Consider the following 22,221-nt stretch of genomic DNA (forward strand, 5'->3'; position numbering starts at 1 on the left):
TGTACTCTTTATCGTGTATATTTAGGTCACTTTGCCATCGCAATCACTTAAATAAAATGACTGAATGAATAAAGCTGCACATTTAAATCTTGCCCTTTATAAAACCCCGTCGCTCAAGATTCATCACATCTCACCAACATAAAAGATGGTAAATTGTTTGACAAGTCTCTGTTAAACTGAACCAATTAGAGTTGCGTTAGGCTATGGAAAAATGAGTTGATGACATTATTTTACTGTGATGCTTTGAGTTTGAACATATTAAAATAATATGATTAAAGATAAAAGCGAAGAAAAAAGCATCTTGGGTGGGTTTTAATTTTTTAAAAGCAGCCCAAATTTTGTCAACCCGCCCATTGCGTAATTCTCCGGTCCAATCCGATCAAAACAAACCCAATTGGGCGTCAACCCGATCTGGCAACACTGTTCAGAGCCCGCTCACTACACAGTGACATCACGAATACAGAGAGAGCGCGCGGAAGACGGAGTTAGATTAAGGATTAAGGACACTTTCAAGTGAATTTAGTCACTGTTTGTTTTGCAGTATTTTGTTTTTGACTTTGTTGTTTGGCACCTGGTTGGAAAGGAGAACAAGGTAGTCAAGAACATTTATGCACTTATATACACGTATATATATTTAGTGCATCGTGTCTCTATACCTGTTTCATGTGTTTGTTTTATTTATAAGTAATTTGTTGTTTAGGGGAATGTTAGTATTAATTTCATAATTTTGATGCTATAAGGTCGATTGCTTGTTTTATTTTTTATGAATGTGTGAATTCATTACAATTTCCAATATTGTTTATTCATCTGTTCTAGCTCTGAAATCAGACTCATCAGATGACAATATTAATGGTAATAACATGTTTTTAGGACACTACATGTGTGAATACAGTAAGAGTGTATAGATGGATGAATGGTTGCATACAGTCGTGGTCAAAATGATTAAACACTAGTATTCTCAGCAGCTAAAATTGGTTTTAAGTCAGTTATTTGTATCTTTTGCTGTAGTGTGTCAGTAGGAAATATCAGTTTACATTTCCAAACATTAATTTTGCCATTAATTGTAATAATCCAGTGAGAGTTTTGTGCTCCACACAGAGATCTGATCATCATCCAGTCTATTTATCACATTATTTTTGACAGCATCCTCATTTTACAGCGTTTTTACACAAGTGCCTAAAACTTTTAACAGCACTGTAGCTTTGCAGGTAGCTTTCTTGAAGCATCTTGGAGACACAGTTCTTCTGGATTGAGTCTGTTTCTTCATGTCATTCCAGACAGACTGGATGATGATCAGATCAGATCTCAAAACTCTCACTGGATTATTACAATTAATGGCAAAATTAATGTTTGGAAATGTAAATTGATATTTCCTACTGACACACTACAGCAAAATAACTGACTTAAAACCATTTTTATCTGCTGAGAATACTAGTGTTTAATCATGTGGTGATGGCGCAGTGGATAAGACACATGCCTTTGGTGTGAGAGACCCGGGTTCGAATCCACTGTGAGACACCAATGTGACCCTGAGCAAGACACTTAACCCCTAGTTGCTCCAGAGGCGTGCGACCTCTGACATATATAGCAATTGTAAGTCGCTTTGGATAAAAGCGTCAGATAAATGTAATCATTTTGGCCACCACTGTAGATAGATTCACATATGCACATGTGTTAACCCCTGAAATGCTCATCAGACATTTCTCTCTCTCTCTCTCTGTCAGATGAACAGGTCAGTCGGGCCGATGCGTGTGTTGGTGACGGGCGGCAGTGGGCTGGTGGGGCGAGCCATAGAGCGGGTGGTGAAAGAGGAGAGTGAAGGGAGAGAAGGAGAAACATGGATATTCCTGTCATCCAAAGATGCCAATCTTATGTAAGAGCTGCTGGTCAAACACTCATCAGACGTCACACAGTTATACAACACAATCATTAAACTATTATCACATATTATAAAGCATGTAGTTTACATTTTACAAGTGCATGTTATGTAAGTAATAACAATAATGACTTGTTGATACCAAGAATGATAACTGTAACTTTACACCAACTTCCTGTATATCTCTGTATATCTCTAAACTGCCCCAATAGTATAAAACTGTCCTGATTATTACAAAGTAATAATATAAAGCATATTTTGTTACCTGTTGGAAGCGTTTTGATCAACTGCTTCACCATCTCTCTCACTCATATTGGGGATCTGATACTGTCGATACGTTAATCTCATTTTCATCATCTTCAAAATCAATATTTTGATTACCAACAGCTTTAGATCCACCATTAAATGACACTAACATTTGTGACCCTGGACCACAATACCAGTCTTAAGTGTCAATTTTCCGAAATAGTTGAATAAATAAGCTTTCCATTGATGTATGGTTTGTTAGAACAATATTTAGCTGAGATACAACTATTTGAAAATCTGGAATCTGAGGGAGCAAAAAAATCAAAATATTGAGAAAATCACCTTTAAAGTTGTCCAAATGAAGTTCTTAGCAATGCATATGTCACGGGTGGGGAGAGACGAAGACTCAAATGCTGGCAAATGGTGTTTCTTTTATTTATAAATCACAAAATAAACAAAAACACAAATGAAATGGAATTTAGTCCAGAAGCAAGGGAGACGGCGACCTCTGGTGGCGAGAGGGAGAAACACAGGGCCCGGACCCCTGACAGCATATTACTAATCAAAAATGAAGTTTTGATATATTTATGGTAAGAAATTTACTAAATATCTTCATGGAACATGATCTTTACTTAATATCCTAATGAATTTTGGCATAAAAGAAAAATGGATAATTTTGACCCATATTTTTGGCTATTGCTACAAATATACCCCAGCGACTTAAGACTGCTTTTGTGCTCCAGGGTCACATTTGATTACGAACTTGGTGCTGGTGACCCTATAGGCTATAGCCTTTTTACAAAAAAAAAAAAAAAAGAAGAAAATGGACATTCTTTTACAATTTTACTTCTTTTTTTTTTTTGACATATTGTTGATAATATTATTACTAAGAAGATGGAAGTCTGTGGGATAGTATCCCGGGTCACTAAAAACCCAAGATATGCATTTAAGGGTTAAAGCAGGATAGATTCTGATTGGCTGTTAATGTTTTTATCATTAATCAGATTGAAAAAAAAAAAGGCTCTCAAAGTGATTGCACCAATATCATTGTGATATATCATTCAAATAGAAGTAGAAACTTCAGTTAGTTATCCTCCTTGGTATGAATAGGCCGTAACAGTAGCATTCAAGCAGGAAATATTACATAATCAATTGCATAGTCTTTTCTGTATGAAATATATATACACTGTTTCTTATTAAAGCTATTCAGTCAAGAACAGTGATTTTATCCTTTTCTTTGGTTAAGTAAGTTGCAAAAATGACCCCTTTCGGTTCCCTTGCGCGGACTAGCTTTTAAAATCGACCACATCCCACGCTTTATTTATTTAAATAAATCACTTTAACGTGCCAAAATGTTAAAAAGTCCTGCGCTGCATGGAGATAGATAGATAGATATTGACGAAATAGAAAAGTCCCTTATTTTATACAATTGTAACGACATATATCACCATACTGTCATGTAAATATAGCCATTACTCCAAAGATTGGACACACTTGACTGAATTTCTGTTTCTTAGGATTACAGAAATCTTTTATTTTATTGCTTGTTGTCCATTTGTGTCACATGCATGGTAAATATATCAAGATGTGCTGCTTTAGGAGCGCTGAAGAGACGAGAGCAGCCTTCGAGAGACATCGTCCAACACACGTCATTCATTTGGCCGCCATGGTGGGAGGACTCTTCAGAAACATGAGACAGAACCTGGACTTCTGGGTAATTATTAGCATTAAAAAAACAATGGAGCTATAAAATTAATATCATATTAGTGTTGAAAAATTAAACTGTATATTAACCATATTTGTTGTTTTCAGAGGAATAATGTGTTTATTAATGACAACGTGATGCAGGCAGCTCATGAGTTCGGCGTGGTGAAGGTTGTTTCTTGCCTTTCCACATGCATCTTTCCAGATAAAACCACCTACCCTATTGATGAGACCATGGTAAATTCACACACACACACACACACACACACACACACACATGTTGGTTTTTGTGGTTTATGGGGACTCTCCATAGGCGTAATGGTTTTTATACTGAACAAACTGTGTGTGCTATTGCCCTACACCAACCCTACACCTAAACTTAGCCCTCACAGGAGACTTTGTGCATTTTTAGATTTTCAAAAAAACACCATTTAGTATGTTTTTTAAGCCTTTTGAATTACTGGGACATAGACAGTGTCCTCATAAACCACCTTCATATTGTAATACCTCTGTCATACCCATGTCATTATACACATTTGTGTCCTCATAAACCACATAAACACACACACACACTTTAATAGGCAGATATTGGGATGGTTTTGTATGTAGCATTCTTTAAAGGCAAATTTTCCTTGATCATGTACGATTCATTCTCTTGTGAAAAGATACTGTAACATTCAAAAAACATTAGAAACCAGTATATCAAGTTTATTTTAACTAGATCATCAATTTCAATTGTTTTATGATTTGAGAGATGAGTCGTGTTTTTCTCTCACTCTGTTTTAGATCCACAACGGTCCGCCTCATGAGTCTAATTTCGGCTATGCTTACGCCAAACGCATGATTGACGTCCAGAACAGGTCAGTGTCAAAGTTCATTGGTCATGAGCTTTATTTGGGTGTATCCCATTAAAGCTGTCAGGAATATTGGACTTCCTGTGTGTGTTTGTTTCCCCATGTGTGATTGATCATTTGTTTCACCTGCTTCCTGTTGATTATCCCCTCGTTTATTTAAAGTGTTGTCTGCTCCTCGTTTGCTGTCTGGTGTTAAACATCTATTCCCTGTGCTACGTGTGTGTTCCTGCCTACCCTATGTCTTTGTTTAGATCAGGGGTGTCAAACTCAGTTCCTGGAGAGCCGCAGCCCAGCAGAGTTTAGTTCCAACCCTGCTGCAACACACAAACAATGTAGTTTTCAAATTAGCCTGCCGGACGTGATTAATTGGATCAGATATATTTAATTAGGGTTGGAACTAAACTCTGCAGGGGTGTGGCCGTCCAGTAGAGTTTGACACCCTTGGTTTAGATTAAAGTCTCCTACGTCTCCGCGCTCCTTCGCTCCTACACAGTAGGCACTTGTGACAAAAGCATGTCTGGATCACATTTCAAAAGAGAAAAAATTACTTAGTTTTATGGGATTGAAACAAATTTTCAATTCATAATTGAATTACCGCAGTGCATCCAGGCTATTTATTTATTTATTTGTGAGATTCTCATTATTCTCAATGGTGAATTTCTTTAAAGGTGGTTATGAAATGCATTTTTTTTTTTATTATTTTGTTTCCTGAAGTGCGTTTATAATTGCGCTTAATAATATTGTTTTTTTTTATCAAAAACGGTTATAATATAGATATAAACATTAATTTTCTCTGATTTGTAAGCTCTGTTGGAATGGGGCGTGTCTTCTGTGAGACTCAATGTAACGCCCACTGCTGTGATTGGCCAACATCTTTGCATATGAAATTGTCACGAATCCTGGCCATGCTCTTCCGTTAACTCGCCACCAGATGTCACTCACTCACCACATGGACTCGTACACCACACAGCACACTGGACTACAGTTCCCACAATCCATTGCACTGACGACACGCAGCTGATTACACGGATCACACAGCTGAATTCACTGATCACCCCATCACACACACTATTTAACCTGGGACTTCCTCTTGCTCTCGGCCGAGTATTGTTTAGCGTTTATCACTCACCCAGCGATAGCTACTTTTCAGAGCCATTGTTATAGTCTTAGCCAGGGCTCCAAACTGCGACTAAAATGGTCGCATTTACGACCAAAAATATTAATTTGCGAGTGAAGTTCTTGCTGAGGTCGCCACTGGCGACTATATATAATTTGCATGAAAGGACTTTTTTCCCGATTGTTTTGCGCTCACATCTTTTGATATGTTCACGTATTAAACTTACATAAGACGATGCGCATCAAAGTTTTACTGAAAAGAGTTTCAAACAGTCCTCGTCTCTGCCGCACACAGTCTGCTGAACGCAGTGAGAGAGACCTGAAAGGGCCTGTTTAGGCTACACCTGGTCACTTCATGCATTTTCTCTGATCGGATATCTATATGATTTGTTAAAACGTTTCCCCATTTGGCCACATAAATGTGTCTTCGCAAAACGGATATAAATCCGTTCTTCAATTCCCGCTTCATATGCAAATATAACGGAGTTCACGTCAATGAAAGCAATGGATAATTTTATTAATTATCAGCTAATTTCAATATCACAGATCTTCTTATCGAGATCTTAGTCTATATGCTGTGTTCTGTTAATGCATGGACTTCCTGTTATTTGAAGCGCACTTGCCATCCAGTAATCGCAAAAAGCTTTGTGCTGTCTTACTTTTTAATAAAAAAAGTATCAGCTTTAAAATGCTAGGAAATTCAAATGATGCGGTTTGGGTGCTCTTTAATGCGGACCACAAGCGCACACTTTGGGTAATATAAACACCAGTACCCCGCGTCCACACGGTCCGTGTATGCGTCCGGATCGCGCGAGCGGAGAGTATCGCACTTAATGCTCAGGCGCGATCTCTTTAGCACCTCAGTTAAAGCAGCAAGTGAACCCATTATATATTTCCATTTACTACTATAGTATGAAATGAACATGATCAAAAGGTAGGCAATAAGAAAGCCTATAGTACAACTTACTGTTGTACTCATTCAGTGTTTCAAACTGAGGAAATGTATAAAGCTTGTAAACATTGCATTGTAATACATTTACCTCAGAATAACCACTCAGTGTCCATAAACTCATCAGTCAGCTAGAAAAATAACTATAAAGAGGAGCGTTTTGCTATATTCATGCGCTGTTGCATATTAATATTTTTACTTATTCTGTTGTACATGATTCAACTCCTCCTATAAAATTGCATTTTACTAATGAAGAAAAACAGACTGAATGTGTGAAAGACGTGACAACATTTATAGGATGCACTGCACTCAGTTGCCAAGTGATGCTTATGGTCCATGATATTGGTACAGATTCTGTGTAACGAACAATTCTTTGTGACAGTATATTTCAAGTTGTAAAAGACATTTAATTCACACTTTAAGTGAACCTTAGTCCCCCGGTCGACCTGATCATCTACAAGATGGATTAAAATGCTGATAAAGCCTAGAAAAGATAAGACATAAACACATGACAAAATGATTGAAATGTTAAAATAGAGGGGAAAAATAAAAAGATAATAATAACATAAACCACTTTTATTCTGTGGCACCTAAAAAAATAATTTGGCGCCTAAGTTTTTCTTTTATAGGAGCCAATGGCTCCTTACTCGATTTTTTTGTCTGGAGCCCTGGTCTTAGCCTTAGTCTTGCCTTGTTTTCCTGCCGTGTCTGACCCTGCCCGTGTTTCCTGGATTTACCCTTCGCCTCTGCCGTTTGGACTCTGTTTGCTCCCCGTTTGGATTATTGCTCTCGACTCTGGATTATCTCTCTGCCTTGCCCCTTTGGATACTGTTCGCTGATCGTCGACCCACGCTCGCTCCACGGATTGCTCTGTCTTGCCTCCACCATACCTGTTTGCCGATCTCTGACCCTGCCTGTCTTGACCATGTTGTTTAATAAAGCTTTGCAAATGGATCCGCACGTCTCACGTCTCGTCAGCCCCGTAACAGAAATAAGCATTACTTGTGGAGCTCTCTTCAAAACTTTTAGTGCATTTTTAATATAACAGCTGCCAAGATGAACTAATGGTGAAAAGTGTTGATTATATAATTACGAGTTTCGAACTGCTCTCATTGCATCAAAGGTTGCAGCATTGCACAGGAGCTGAACACAGCACACAATGCATGATCTCTTTATTGCAACATGATTTCTGCATTTTCTTTAACACAGGAAAAACAGTGCAAATAAGAGACTTGTTGAGCATTGTCAACTTTGACATTGATTATAATGGAAGCTTTGGCCAAAAAACAGAAATCATATCAGAATCAGAATAAGAATGAGCTTTATTGGCCAGGTATGTTTACACATACAAGGAATTTGTTATAGTGACAGAAGCTCCACAGTGCAACAGAGAGACAGTAACAGGACACAGATAATAAAAGAACAACAACAAATAACCAAATAGGCAATGTACAAAGCAGCAAAAACACAATATATAATATAAACAACTAGATAATATAACTGATTGACTCGTGCTGCTCCAGTGAAGATGAATAGAACGATCTTTGATCGCTTTCAGTATATAATATGTAGTAACAGATTTTTACACTAATAACAGGAACAGTGCCAAGTTGATCGTTTAGTCTCTTGCTTGATTCACTCATTCATAAACGGTAGTAAACTACAAAGAGCGTCTGTACACGAGCCCTTACATATTACACTCATCACAGGGAATGATGCTCATAAAATGCAGTTTCATATTTTTATGTTTCTCAAGGTTAGTTTAGAAAGGTTGCAAAGAGAAAACGGTAATTCATATTTTAAAATTGGGAGTTAGTTGTAGTAAGTTAGTACGTTCTAAAACTTGCAGTATTTTTATTTTCATTTTCATGAGCCCTATAAATTCTCATGGCTGTGATACAGAAAAAATACTGAAATAACTGCTATATTTAAATCATCATAAACCACATGCAGCACAACAAACACCACGATAAATAATATTTAGCCATTTAAATAATGCTTCATTTTTAATGTAATTATTATTTTACTAACATAATGAGAATTTTTGATGATTTGTGCGTAATTGTCATGAAAATAATATATTCATTATTATTCGAAATGTTTGTTTACATCTTTCATAAGTTTAAAAACCAGTCTCTGTGTGTGTGTTTGTCCATTAGGGCGTATTTTCAGCAGTACGGTCGGCGATACACAGCCGTCATCCCTACAAATGTGTTTGGGCCCCATGACAACTTTAACATTGAGGACGGTCACGTCCTGCCAGGGTTGATCCACAAGACGTACCTGGCGAAGAGTGAGACACGTTTAACGTTCTGGGGGATCTAAAGCCTCATTTAAGTTCTGTTCACGGGGTAAATGATGGGTGTTTGTGTTGTAGAGGAAGGTAAACCTCTGCAGGTCTGGGGTTCAGGTCGCGCTCTGCGGCAGTTCATCTATTCTCTGGATCTGGCTCGTCTGTTTCTGTGGGTTTTGAGGGAGTACGACGAGGTGGAGCCCATCATTCTGTCAGGTACTCCAGCTGTGTTTGACACCGTGTTCCCACAGGTCCTTAAATATTCCGTTTGATTTAAGGTCATAAAAAGATCTTAAATGACATCGCTAACGCTTAAATATCATTTTTAAAGGTCTTAAATTTGAGTACAGAAAACAGGAATCATTATGGCCTAATGTAAATATGAAAGCTTGTTTCTGCCAAGGAATGAAAAAAAAAAACTTTTTATCTCACTATTCTGACATTTTTCCTGCCCCCCCCCCCCCCCCCCAAGAATTGCTAGATATAAATATAAAGAAGAAAATAATTGACATATAAAGTCGCAAATGCGATGAAAAAGATGAAATTTAGTTAAAAAGTCACAACTACCTTTATATTTAATTTCATAATAAAAAACAATTGCAAGATGTAAACTCAGAATTTGAGGAAACAAAGTCAAAATTGTGAGAGTTGTAAACTCTAATAATATTTTTTATTATCGGTATTTTTTGCTTTACTTTACCAAAGAGTGTTGTTTAGATGGTTTGAATGCTTCATCAGTATGCATGAGTTATTTTGATGTGCTAAAAGACCAACTGTGTGTGTGTGTGTGTGTGTGTGTGTGTGTGTGTGGTGAGACAAGAAGTGCTTACTTCTAAGAAAATGAGTTGCATTAAATACAATGCATGAAATTCATCCAGGAGACATAGTTAGATTCCTGAAATGGACACATACAGTATGTTGAATATGTCTTATGATTGGATGAGATGGAAGTATCCTGGTTTTATTAGGGTATAAATACGGAGTTAAAGTGTTCTCTTATTTGTCACACCCTGCAGCCGACTTGAATGACTGTTATGACTGAAGACATTTTCTAGCGAGAAAATAAATCTTCAAAAGCCTTTCGTCTCATATCTTCACTGAAATAGAAAACATAAACTCAGAATTCTGAGGGAAAAAAATAGTCAAAATTGTGAGATGTAAGCTCAGAATTCAGAGAATAAAAATAGTTGCAAGATGTAAACTTAGAATTCTAAGAAAAAAAGTCAAATTATTTAAATTGATTTTATTCAGTCGTGGAACCGAGTCTGTGGTAGATTATTACATTTCAAAAGGCAATGATTTAATGTCAGGCATTTATGCCAAGCGATTGCTTCTGATTTACTGTTGATGAATAATGACTGTTTAATTGATGCTGTTTCTATTGTAATATGTTGTAGATGATGGTAAGAGTGCTTGTTTTAGTTCCTTCGTCTTTTTAAATGAATAGCTGGATGTAGAAAGCATATACATTTCAAAATAAAAGTCCTGGTGTATTCCAGTCTTTTTTAATAATTAAAAGTCCTGCATTATGCATACAATCTTTTTTCTGGATACTATTAATATTTAGCCTAGGTTAGACAATTAACCGTATCTAGCATTTAAACTTGTGTAAGAGAAGACAAAGAACATTTAATAAATTTGACACATCAATATATAGATTTTACTAGTATTGGCAGAGTAATGTTTATTGAACACATTATTGTCATATCAGTAGATTTTTTTCCCCTATATTGATATAAACCAATTTCAATACATATGCATAATATATCGAATAAAATGTCTTTAAATGTGCTGTTACTTAAATGTGTGCTCCTGAGAATCCGAGATACCTCATTTGTTTCTCTCTGTCTGTTTGTTTCTCTCTAGTGGGAGAGGAAGATGAATTATCCATCAAGTTTGCTGCGGATGCTGTGGTTGAAGCGTTGGGCTTTGAAGGTGATGTGATTGTATCCTTTCACACATAAACAAACAAAAAAATAAGCATCATAACAGCAGACCTTGAATGACAGAATTTTAATTTTGGGGTGACAAACTCTCTAAACAGATGAACCTTAACTAAGCTCTCTCAGTATGACTCTAGTAAATCAGACGGACAGATCAAGAAAACCGCCAGTAATGCCAAACTACTCAAATACCTGCCAGACTTCAAGTTCACGCCGTTCAGAGCTGGTGATCATTCTCACACATGCAATTACTAAATGCTTTTCCAATAGTAGTAAAAAAAAAAGAATCTTTATAGAAGCTTTGCTTTTTTTTCAGCCATCAAGGAGACGTGTGATTGGTTTGTGGCCAATTATGACTCCGCCCGTAAATGAAGATTTTCACATCTGATTGGCTGTGGAGAGTTTGAACACTGTTCAATGCTGGAAACCAAACAATAACTGTTCAAACAACACTTAATCATTTTTATGAAGACAAACTCATGGAACACTGCCGTCTAACCCCTCTTTTCATGCTTATTTAAAGTTTTTCTTAAAATATGTTCCAGGGATGCAGTTACTAAAACTGCACAATGCTGGGTTTTCAAATGCATTTATTAATGCATAAACTGCTTCAGACAGAAGTGCACGAGCTAGCGGCTATGTGCGGGACACCCTTAGTATCTCAACCAAGTTTTAAAGGTGCTGTATGTAGGATTTTGACTCTACTAAAGCATAAAAATACCACAATATGTTAGCAGATATATCAGGAGGGGCTGGGTGAAAAAACCCTCTCCAATATTTTGAATTTGGACTGCAATACCTAGTGTCAATCCTACATCTTTAAGATTAATACTAGCTAAACGAAAGTAAAAACCCACATTGGTGAGTATTTGAAAATGTGTCAAATTTTATTTTATGGTTGTTTTATGGTTAATGCATGGTTGTAAGAAAGTAGTGCAGTTATCCAATCGCAAAAGCTGCAGTTTAAATATATAATAGTCTGATGCGATACATGTTTGTAGCGAGAGTATATAAATTTGTTTTCAGCAAAACTGCTTCGTGAGGCTTGAATCAAACTCACCAAGTGGCTTGGTTTCAGCAAACGAGGCTTCGTTACATCATACTGTTTCAAGCCTTTGTTTCGAAATATTACAAAATTCCCTGCTAGATGGTGATCTCGTGAACCAATAAAGGTGTTTCTAATAGTTGACCATGGGTCAATTTTATGATGTAGGTTAATTTCTATTTAATCAATTGTCGTGGCCTAATGGAAATTAAGGAGAATTAAAGGTAATTATAAGGTAGGGTAGGTGATTTCAGGAAGGCTAGCAATAGCAAGCTAGCTTTGAAAGCATAATATCCCACCCTCCCTGCATAATCACTCTCCAAAGCCACGCCTTTAAGAGGCTAACCAGCGACAGGATGAGAGACGGCGTTGGTGGAGGGTTGAATACATTCTCGCTCGCTCTGCAATAGCGTAGTGTAAGCCACTGAAGACGTCTCATGTCTGCGCATAACAAAAAATATTTTTGCACCAAATCACCTAACCAGCCTTTAAATAGTTTTTAATTGACCAAGCTGTAACGGCCACTAGAGCATTTACGGTAGTTTTTGTGGCAGATTGACAACTGCGCATGTGCATACAATATGACATACTATATGATACTGTCTGTACTATATGAAAAGGTGAAGAGATTATCTTGCTCTACCGACATCTTTATTTTCTGTCTATCTTTATTTCATTTCATTCATTTCTGTTTGTGACCTGAGTTGGATGCTTATGTACATTTTTCCTCACTCATTCCTCATGTATGTGGATGAGTGTGTTGGTGCTTGAGGTGCTTTATTAAACTCGGGGAAAACACGCCATCTTCTCGTCTCCCGTGCATTATTAGCACCACACAGTTTTCCCATCCGGGCTGTTTAACATTTCAATTCGGTGTTACAAAGTGGCGCCCGAAGAGTGTGGATCTACCAAGGTTATCTCTTTTATGCGTCTCTCCTGGCGGCTACTGATTATCGACGGACGTCTTCGTGGTATGGCGGGGAATTTTGTGTTTCATCTAGTTTGGACAGATTTTTTGTTTTTCTTTCGACGAGGGAGACGGTTCGTTCTTCTATAGTTACGGACCTTTGATTGAAAAGACATAAAGAAGGAAGGGACACTTGGAAGATTTTCCATTTTTTTTATCTTTGGATGATAAACAGATATTTATTTAGTTTTTTTCCAGATGGACAAGTTTGAAGTAACCATATAATATTTTGCTGGTTTCAGTCACGTTTTTTTTTTTCACTCACTTCACGTGGCCTGACACGTGGAACAAGGAACGCTGATTCTGAAGGACTGGAAAAAAAAAAAAAAAAAGGTTGCATTTCAGGTTGCATTTGTTTTGGTGCACATTCTCTGAGGTAAATTGTTTATTGTGCTTTAGCATACAGGCTAGATATTTCTACTAGGGAACAAGTAGGTTCATTGTACTGTTTATTCTTATTTTGTAGTTAACTCATTGTGAATTGTGTGCATCTGCATGTAATATTTTGTTTTACTTTTCTTTTGATATTTCTAAAATTTGCTGTTATACTACGGGGTGTATAAAATGGCCACAAACCGTGAACTATTCGACTTGCTGACATGCTCTGACTATTTGCCAGGACAGGGTACATCTCCGAGTGGGGATGGAGACATACGGTCTCAGGTGCAGCTCCTGCGGGACGAGGTTGCTGTCTCCATGACTCGCTGGACCTGCAAAAGAGTATGATTGATTGTATGAGTCCTGATGATGGTACGGTTCCTGTTGAGCCACGTCCACAGTCTAACCCCTTGGCCGCTTCTACACCGTTTGTTCGAGGGTATCCTCCACTAGGCGTTTCAAGGTCAGTTTCTGCTAATGTGCCTCATGTATGTGTGCCTGTGGTGGCTCATATGAGCTAATATGTAAGCACGCTGTCGAAAAATACAGGGTAGCACTCTATGGCACATCGTTGACATCTGTGATGGACCTTCTCTTGCGTGCGCATGAGCTGCATGCAGTCTTGGGTCCATGTGGTCAATATGTGCCCGAGGTTCCACAGTCGGTTCCGGTCGCAAGAGAACTTCATTGTTTTAAGTGTCTGACACCGGGGTTTACTTCCCGTAACTGCCCAAACTGTAGGCCGCAAAACAGCCAAAATGTGCACTCGGGAGGTTCACCCAATTGTCAGACTGGACAGACTATAGAGACATCGGGTTCTGAAGTCCCAAGTAACATGTCTCAAACAACGGTTGCAGGTCTGGATCCTTCAGTTAGGCCCAGGTCGGGAAACTTCAGGGGGGGGGGGGGACTTTTCGGAGAGGCAATCCTTCCCCCCCGAGACAGTAATTGAGCCTCACTCACCTGACTCATCCCAGGCCACTCAGCTTGGTCTTGGTCACGTGGAAGACATTGCATCCTCATCTTACTGGAACACACCTTTTCGTGTTCAGGTCAATTTTCATGGCCAGGCACTTGAAGCTACTCTGGATACGGGGGCTTCTGTTTCAGCCGTGCGTGCAGATGTTTCTAGATTTGTTCCAGGTGGGACTTTTAAAACAAGAGCATGGTCTGCATCTCCTTTGCAGCTTGCTGATGGGGGAATGTGTTGTCCATCAGGTTTAGCTTGGTTACAGTTTGGGTTTATGGGTCAACGTTTTTACCATCACTTTGCAGTTATCCAAACTCTTTCAAACCCACTTGTTTCAGGTATTGATTTTATGATGAGAGCTTCTGTTGTGATCCAGGTTCCTTCTAGAACTGTTATTCTGCGTGATGTGCCAGAGGCTGAGGCTGAACTGGAGGGCGTTGATGTCATGTTGCCGAATCACAGTCTGCTTGGCTTACAAGATGGTTCTTCTTGTCTGGACATGAAAGTTGATGGGGCTGCTTTAAATGAGGGTGAAAAAGTCAAGCTGGCTGAGTTGTTGAGATCTTTTGCTGAATTGTTTGATGGACATCTAGGCCATACATCCATAGTTGAGCATACAGTTGACACTGGACAGGCCCGACCTATCCATCTTGCTCCATACCGTACTTCACCTGCAAAGAAAGAATTGATTGAGCGGCAGATTGACATGATGTTGTCAGAAGGCATTATTGAACCGGCATCGGGGCCGTGGGCCGCGCCGATCGTTATCGTTCAAAAACCTTCTGGTGAACCAAGGTTTTGCGTTGACTATCGAGGATTGAATAGACTTACTGTAAAAGACTCGTACCCACTTCCAAGGATAGACGAGTCCCTCGATTTTCTAGCAAGAGGTAATTTTGTGTCCACAGTTGACTTGGCTAGGGGTTATTGGCAGGTTGCCATGGAAGAATCTTCTAGGCCAAAGACCGCTTTCATTTCTCACCGTGGGCTGTACCAGTTCCGTGTTCTACCCTTTGGCCTGTGCAATGCCCCAGCCACTTTTCAGAGTCCGGTTGATTGCGTTGATCAAGGGTATAACCTGCGACCTAGATTTGCACCCAGGATTACCTCAGGTTAGGCGACCAATAAGTGGACCAATCCATTCCACACAGACCGGTTGGATTTAAAATGAATCTGTTAATGGAGTGTGGGGTCTGCATATTTCTCTTAGTCACCATAATATTATAACAATATACCGTACTGTTATTGGTTTTTGTAGACTGTTTTTAGGTTTACCAACACTGTTGTGTTTTGTTCTTATAAAAGTAAAACCTACCCTGTAAAATGTGTTTTGCCATGGGTTTTTGAAATGCCTATGTATTTTCTTTTCTGTTTGCTTGTCACATTTTCTTGATGTATTCTAGGACAAAGTGGTTTGGTGAGTTTAAAAACTGTCATGTATGGTGGTATTTCTCATCATGTACCATTGTTTTTCTTTTTGAGGGGAGTATTTACAACTATTCATGTTTGGAGTTGTTTATGTCCTGTATTTTCACAGTGCTGTTGGCTGAGAGCAGCCAATTTGTTCCAGGGGGGACTCTGTAACGGCCACTAGAGCATTTACGGTAGTTTTTGTGGCAGATTGACAACTGCGCATGTGCATAGTAGGGGTGTGCGATACTGCAAATTTTGGTATCGATCCGATACCAAGTAAATACAGGGCTAGTATTGCTGATACCAATACCGTTTCCGATACTTGTCATTTAAAAAAACAAATAAAAAAAAAACAACAATAAAAAAAAAACAATACTAATGTTGATATGACTAATATTATGTTCACCTTAAAGCAACGTGGATATTATTTGGGGTGGTGATGGCGCAGTGGATAAGACACATGCCTTTGGTGTGAGAGACCCGGGTTCGAATCCACTGTGAGACACCAATGTGTCCCTGAGCAAGACACTTAACCCCTAGTTGCTCCAGAGGCATGCAACCTCTGACATATATAGCAATTGTAAGTCGCTTTGGATAAAAGCGTCAGCTAAATGAATAAATGTAATGTAAATGTAAATTTGCCTTTCTAAAAGGACTTTGCAGACAGAGGAGCCCAGAACATGAAAGCAATAAACAGTTTCATGTTAAGTATTTTCCTCCCATAGAAAAGAGTTATAAAAAATAATTAACATGGCTTAATAAATTAAAAACTTAATATTAAAAGACAAAACTCAGTATACACCTTATTAAAAAAAAATAAGAAAAAAAAAGTGGTGTGTGGCCAAGTATGGTGATCCATACTCGTCGAATTTGTGCTCTGCATTTAACCCATCCAAGTGTACACACAGTAGTGAACATGCACCTGGAGAAGTGGGCAGCCATTGCTGCAGTGCCCGGGGAGCAGTTGGGGGTTCGGTGCCTTGCTCAAGGGCACCTCAGTCGTGGTACTAAAAGGCCAAATTTGGTGTAGTTTATAAAAATATATAGGCCTACTATGTATGTAAAGGTAATCAGATGAACCCAGAACATGAATGCAACATGCTGAATTTCATTTTCTCTAATTGCAATATAAAAACAATTAATATGGTGCAATTAATGGAGGAAGACAGTGATAAAGACCACATAAATAAATAAAGACTAAATTCGGTATACAGCTTGTTAATAAAATATGTTGCAAGCAGCTGAGCCCAGAATATACAGTCAGGTCCATAAATATTGGGACATCGACACAATTCTAACATTTTTGGCTCTATACACCACCACAATGGATTTCAAATTAAACGAACAAGATGTGCTTTAACTGCAGACTGTCAGCTTTAATTTGAGGGTATTTACAAATCAGGTGAACGGTGTAGGAAATACAACAGTTTGCATACGTGCCTGCCACTTGTTAAGGGACCAAAAGTAATGGGACAATTGGCTTCTCAGCTGTTCCATGGCCAGGTGTGTGTTATTCCCTCATTATCCCAATTACAATGAGCAGATAAAAGGTCCAGAGTTAATTTCAAGTGTGCTATTTGCATTTGGAATCTGTTGCTGTCAACTGTCAAGATGAGATCCAAAGAGCTGTCACTATCAGTGAAGCAAGCCATCATTAGGCTGAAAAAACAAAACAAACCCATCAGAGAGAGATAGCAAAAACATTAGGTGTGGCCAAAACAACTGTTTGGAACATTCTTAAAAAGAAGGAACGCACCGGTGAGCTCAGCAACACCAAAAGACCCGGAAGACCACGGAAAACAACTGTGGTGGATGACCGAAGAATTCTTTCCCTGGTGAAGAAAACAACCTTCACAACAGTTGGCCAGATCAAGAACACTCTCCAGGAGGTAGGTGTATGTGTGTCAAAGTCAACAATCAAGAGAAGACTTCACCAGAGTGAATACAGAGGGTTCACCACAAGATGTAAACCATTGGTGAGCCTCAAAAACAGGAAGGCCAGATTAGAGTTTGCCAAACGACATCTAAAAAAGCCTTCACAGTTCTGGAACAACATCCTATGGACAGATGAGACCAAGATCAACTTGTACCAGAGTGATGGGAAGAGAAGAGTATGGAGAAGGAAAGGAACTGCTCATGATCCTAAGCATACCACCTCATCAGTGAAGCATGGTGGTGGTAGTGTCATGGCGTGGGCATGTATGGCTGCCAGTGGAACTGGTTCTCTTGTATTTATTGATGATGTGACTGCTGACAAAAGCAGCAGGATGAATTCTGAAGTGTTTCGGGCAATATTATCTGCTCATATTCAGCCAAATGCTTCAGAACTCATTGGACGGCGCTTCACAGTGCAGATGGACAATGACCCAAAGCATACTGCAAAAGCAACCAAAGAGTTTTTGAAGGGAAAGAAGTGGACTGTTATGCAATGGCCAAGTCAATCACCTGACCTGAATCCGATTGAGCATGCATTTCACTTGCTGAAGACAAAACTGAAGGGAAAATGCCCCAAGAACAAGCAGGAACTGAAGACGGTTGCAGTAGAGGCCTGGCAGAGCATCACCAGGGATGAAACTCAGCGTCTGGTGATGTCTATGCGTTCCAGACTTCAGGCTGTAATTGACTGCAAAGGATTTGCAACCAAGTATTAAAAAGTGAAAGTTTGATTTATGATTATTATTCTGTCCCATTACTTTTGGTCCCTTAACAAGTGGGAGGCACATATGCAAACTGTTGTAATTCCTACACCGTTCACCTGATTTGGATGTAAATACCCTCAAATTAAAGCTGACAATCTGCAGTTAAAGCAAATCGTGTTCGTTTCATTTGAAATCCATTGTGGTGGTGTATAGAGCCAAAAATGTTCGAATTGTGACGATGTCCCAATATTTATGGACCTGACTGTGTATGCAAACATGCTAAACAACATAAGCATTTTACTCCCATAGAAAACCGTTATAATGAACATTTTAAGTGTCAATGCATTAAGAAATCATTTTAAAAAGCTAAACTCAGTACACACCTTACAGTGATACTGTATAAAAAGGACAAATTCGGTATACAGGTATATACAATATGCACTATGTGAAAGATTTCCTTCCTCCCCTTTTCATTTCTTTTGTAGCTCGGAGTTCCGTTCCACTCTCACTGTAGACAAAAATATCCGTTTGCCGCTTGTCATGTGATGGCATGACAACCAAACACAGCAAAGCATGGTGACTGTATGAAATACTGATTATAGGCTACAGGATGGGAGGAAAAAAAAAAAATTGCTAATTTTTTATCACTAAACTACTGTCATAAAAAGTTATAGTTTTGTATATATGTAGGGCAGTGTTTTGGGTTGACCACAAGATGTCGCTATGACACTGTTGTGTTAGGGCAATTTCAAGTACTTTTAGCACTGTTTGAGCCTTTTGATGTACCGTAGTGTTGATAGGCGTGATCTTTTCTTCAGTTCATGTTATCAACACTATAGGTAAGATGTGTTAGTAGTGGAAATTTCAATTTAAAGTATCTTTGTTGTTATCGCTCTAAAGTTCTATCTATTGAGATATTTTGTGTTCTAAACTGCTAAAGACCTAAATGCAGAGTAATATGGAGAGTTAAAATGTTTTTTTTTGTTCTCTCTTTGGAGTGTGATTAATACAGGGTGGCTGATGCAAAGCTATGCATGATTATATAAGCAGCGAGAGATTGTTATTGAATTAAATGTGCATTGAAATGTGCTTTACTAGATAAACCTTAAGTGAGTTCATGTTATCAACACTATAGATGCCGTGCTGTGGAATAAACGGTCAAGCCACGATCCCGAACCCCTCTGTGACCGCTTCTCCTCTCTACCACCACCCACGAACACACACAACACAACGCAGAGAAGCAGCGGCGGTGCTAGAGGCCAGCAAGCACGCAGAGAGCGAGAGGGCTACATATACATAATTGGTTTGTCGATAGTGCGCGCAAATGCAGGTGATAAGCGGTTTCATTAAGCGAGTCATTGAGTCGTTCATTCAAACGATTCGTTCAAACGGTCGATTCATCAAGAATGAGACAATTTTTTTTTAAAGCGATTTTGAATTTTTTGAGATAGGAATTTTGGGTTTTCATGAGCTGTATGCCAAAATCATCAATATTAAAACAATAAAAGGCTTGAACTACTTCAGTTGTGTTGTAATGAATCTAAAATATATGAAAGTCTAATATTTATCAGTACATTACAGAAAATAATGAACTTTATCACAATATGCTAATTTTTTGAGAAGGACCTGTATATAAGTGAAGTGACATTCAGCCAAGTAGGGTGACCCATACTCGGAATTCGTGCTCTGCATTTAACCCATCCAACGTGCACACACACACACACACACACACACCGTGAACACACACCCGGAGCAGTGGGCAGCATTTATGCTGCAGCACCCGGGGAGCAGTTGGGGGTTCGGTGCCTTGCTCAAGGGCACCTCAGTCGTGGTATTGAGGGTGGAGAGAGCGCTGGACATTCACTCCCCCCACCTACAATCCCTGCCGGCCCGAGACTCGAACCCACAACCTTTGGATTACGAGTCCAACTCTCTAACCATTAGGCCACGACTTCCCCTATATATATATAAAACGAATAAACTAGTCAGAATATAGGCTACAGTTAAAGCTTTCCTTTAGTTTTTGTGAAATACACGCACGCACGCAGCCACGCACACACAAACATGTTTAAATACATTTATGTTGTTAATAAATAAATAACAATAAATTGTTGTAACAGCAATATCTCCAAGTTTTGTTTTTCACTGTAAAAATGTAATGATTTGCCAATGCAAAGAGAGTACCGCCACCTTTTTCCCCCACTTCAAATTTTGCCTTTACTACAAAACCCCAACAGTCTTTTTAAAGACTAAACCCACAAACATTCTTGTTAAAGTTTAGATCAAATCTCAGCCCTAGCCAGTAATTTTTTTTAACTGCTAGGCAGTAGCTACACTTCGCTAAAACTACCCACGCGACTAAGACACACACACACACACACACACACTACAATCGTTAAGTATTAAAATAAAATCTGAATTGTCTGCAAAATAATTATTTTGTTGGTTTAATTAAAGATCATGCCTAAGTCCCTACTGATTAGCCCCTGATACGTCTCTCAACATAGCCACACACACAGTTACATATTGCCTAAACTTTATTGAAAACACATAACAAAAATGGAGAAATTTCTTGTGAGGACCAACAAGCCAACCGACGCACCACCAGCTGCAAAAAAGCTTCGAAGGTACGATGAAGCATACCTGCAGTTTGGGTTTACAGTCACGGCTGATCTGAGACCTCAGTGTGTCGTGTGTGCTGAGGTGCTGGCAAACGACAGTATGAAGCCCTGCAAATTAAAAAGGCACCTCGAAACAAAGCATGCTGGCATTAAAAATAAACCGGCTGAATATTTTAAAAGAAAGCTTGATGGCCTCCATCAGCAACAGGCAACCATTTCAGTGCACAGCACTGTGTCTAAACAGTGTTTGGAGGCATCGTATGTAGTGGCCAAAAGAATCGGTAAACTGGGTAAACCGCATACAATCGCCGAGACTCTCATTTTGCCGGCAGCGCAAGACATGTGCAGAACAATGATAGGTGATAGTGCAGCAGCCAAACTCGGTGCAGTACCGCTGTCCAATGACACAGTCTCTAGGAGAATTATAGACATGTCCAATGATATCAGAGAGCAACTGATAGAGTTCGTAAAAGAGTCCTTACTACGCGCTGCAGCTGGACGAATCCACTGATATTGCTGGGCAGGCACAGCTCCTCACCTATGTCAGGTATCTGCGTGACAAGGCGATTGAGGAGGATGACCTGTTTTTCCGGCCTCTTCAGTCGCACACTACAGGAGAAGCCATTTTCAATGTCCTTGATATTTTTATCCGTGAAAATGGTTTGGCTTGGGACCAATGCGTTGGCCTATGCACGGATGGTGCGCAGGCAATGACGGGGCGTGAGCTTGGCCTAGCTGCTCGCGTTCAGCAAGTAGCTCCACCTGTGAAATGGACACATTGCATGGTTCATCGCGAAGCACTAGGTGCTAAAAAAAAATGCCGGTTCTTTTTGACTCCGTGCTGAACCAATCCGTGAAAATGATAAATCTCATCAAATCACGGCCGCTAAACACTCGCTTGTTTGGGGTCCTCTGCCAGGAGATGGGGTCAGGGCACGAACAGCTGCTTCTGCACACTGAAGTTCGCTGGCTCTCCAGGGGGCGGGTGTTACAGTGGTCGTATGAGCTGCGAGAGGAGGTGAAGTGGTTTTTGACAGAAATCAAATCAGATCTGGCGAAGCATCTGGATGACACTATGTGCCTTGCGTCTCTGTCCTATTTGGTCGATATATTTGACCGCTTGAACGGCCTCAACCTGTCTTTGCAAGGCCGCAAAACTCATATTTTGCTCCTTGCAGACAAAGTGCACGCCTTCACACAAAAACTA

The 22,221-nt window shown here is 39.3% G+C and overlaps 1 protein-coding gene across 3 annotated transcripts; it reads left to right on the plus strand.

Annotated features, from left to right (window-relative positions):
- The first annotated feature begins 419 nt into the window (after positions 1–419).
- LOC306844095 (GDP-L-fucose synthase-like) lies at positions 420–13,308 on the plus strand. 3 transcript variants are annotated; one of them, XM_079376006.1, is made up of 11 exons: positions 420–592; positions 817–852; positions 1,725–1,873; positions 3,722–3,836; positions 3,935–4,063; positions 4,613–4,686; positions 8,905–9,038; positions 9,123–9,254; positions 10,905–10,984; positions 11,108–11,207; positions 11,298–13,308. In XM_079376006.1, exons 2-11 carry the CDS (start codon positions 838–840, stop codon positions 11,351–11,353), a joined length of 984 nt encoding a protein of 327 aa, XP_079232132.1. In that variant the 5' UTR covers positions 420–592; positions 817–837; the 3' UTR covers positions 11,354–13,308. The 3 variants fall into 3 exon arrangements, with proteins under 3 accessions (XP_079232132.1, XP_079232133.1, XP_079232131.1); XM_079376005.1 differs by having other exon boundaries at positions 445–592; positions 817–929; XM_079376007.1 differs by lacking the exon at positions 817–852 and having other exon boundaries at positions 423–592.
- The last annotated feature ends 8,913 nt before the right edge of the window (positions 13,309–22,221 follow it).

The sequence above is a fragment of the Barbus barbus genome (assembly GCF_936440315.1).
Source record: "Barbus barbus genome assembly, chromosome: 24".
In the NCBI taxonomy this organism is placed as follows: Eukaryota; Metazoa; Chordata; class Actinopteri; order Cypriniformes; family Cyprinidae; genus Barbus; species Barbus barbus.

What these genes read in the sequence shown, in the direction of transcription:
- LOC306844095 (XM_079376005.1), top strand. Translation starts at nt 906, where the DNA reads ATGGATGAATGGTTGCATACAGTC. An exon ending in CAAGACGTACCTGGCGAAGA is followed by an intron (nt 9,039 to 9,122) that starts GTGAGACACGTT and finishes TTTGTGTTGTAG; the next exon opens with AGGAAGGTAAACCTCTGCAG. An exon ending in GCTTTGAAGGTGATGTGATT is followed by an intron (nt 10,985 to 11,107) that starts GTATCCTTTCAC and finishes AAGCTCTCTCAG; the next exon opens with TATGACTCTAGTAAATCAGA.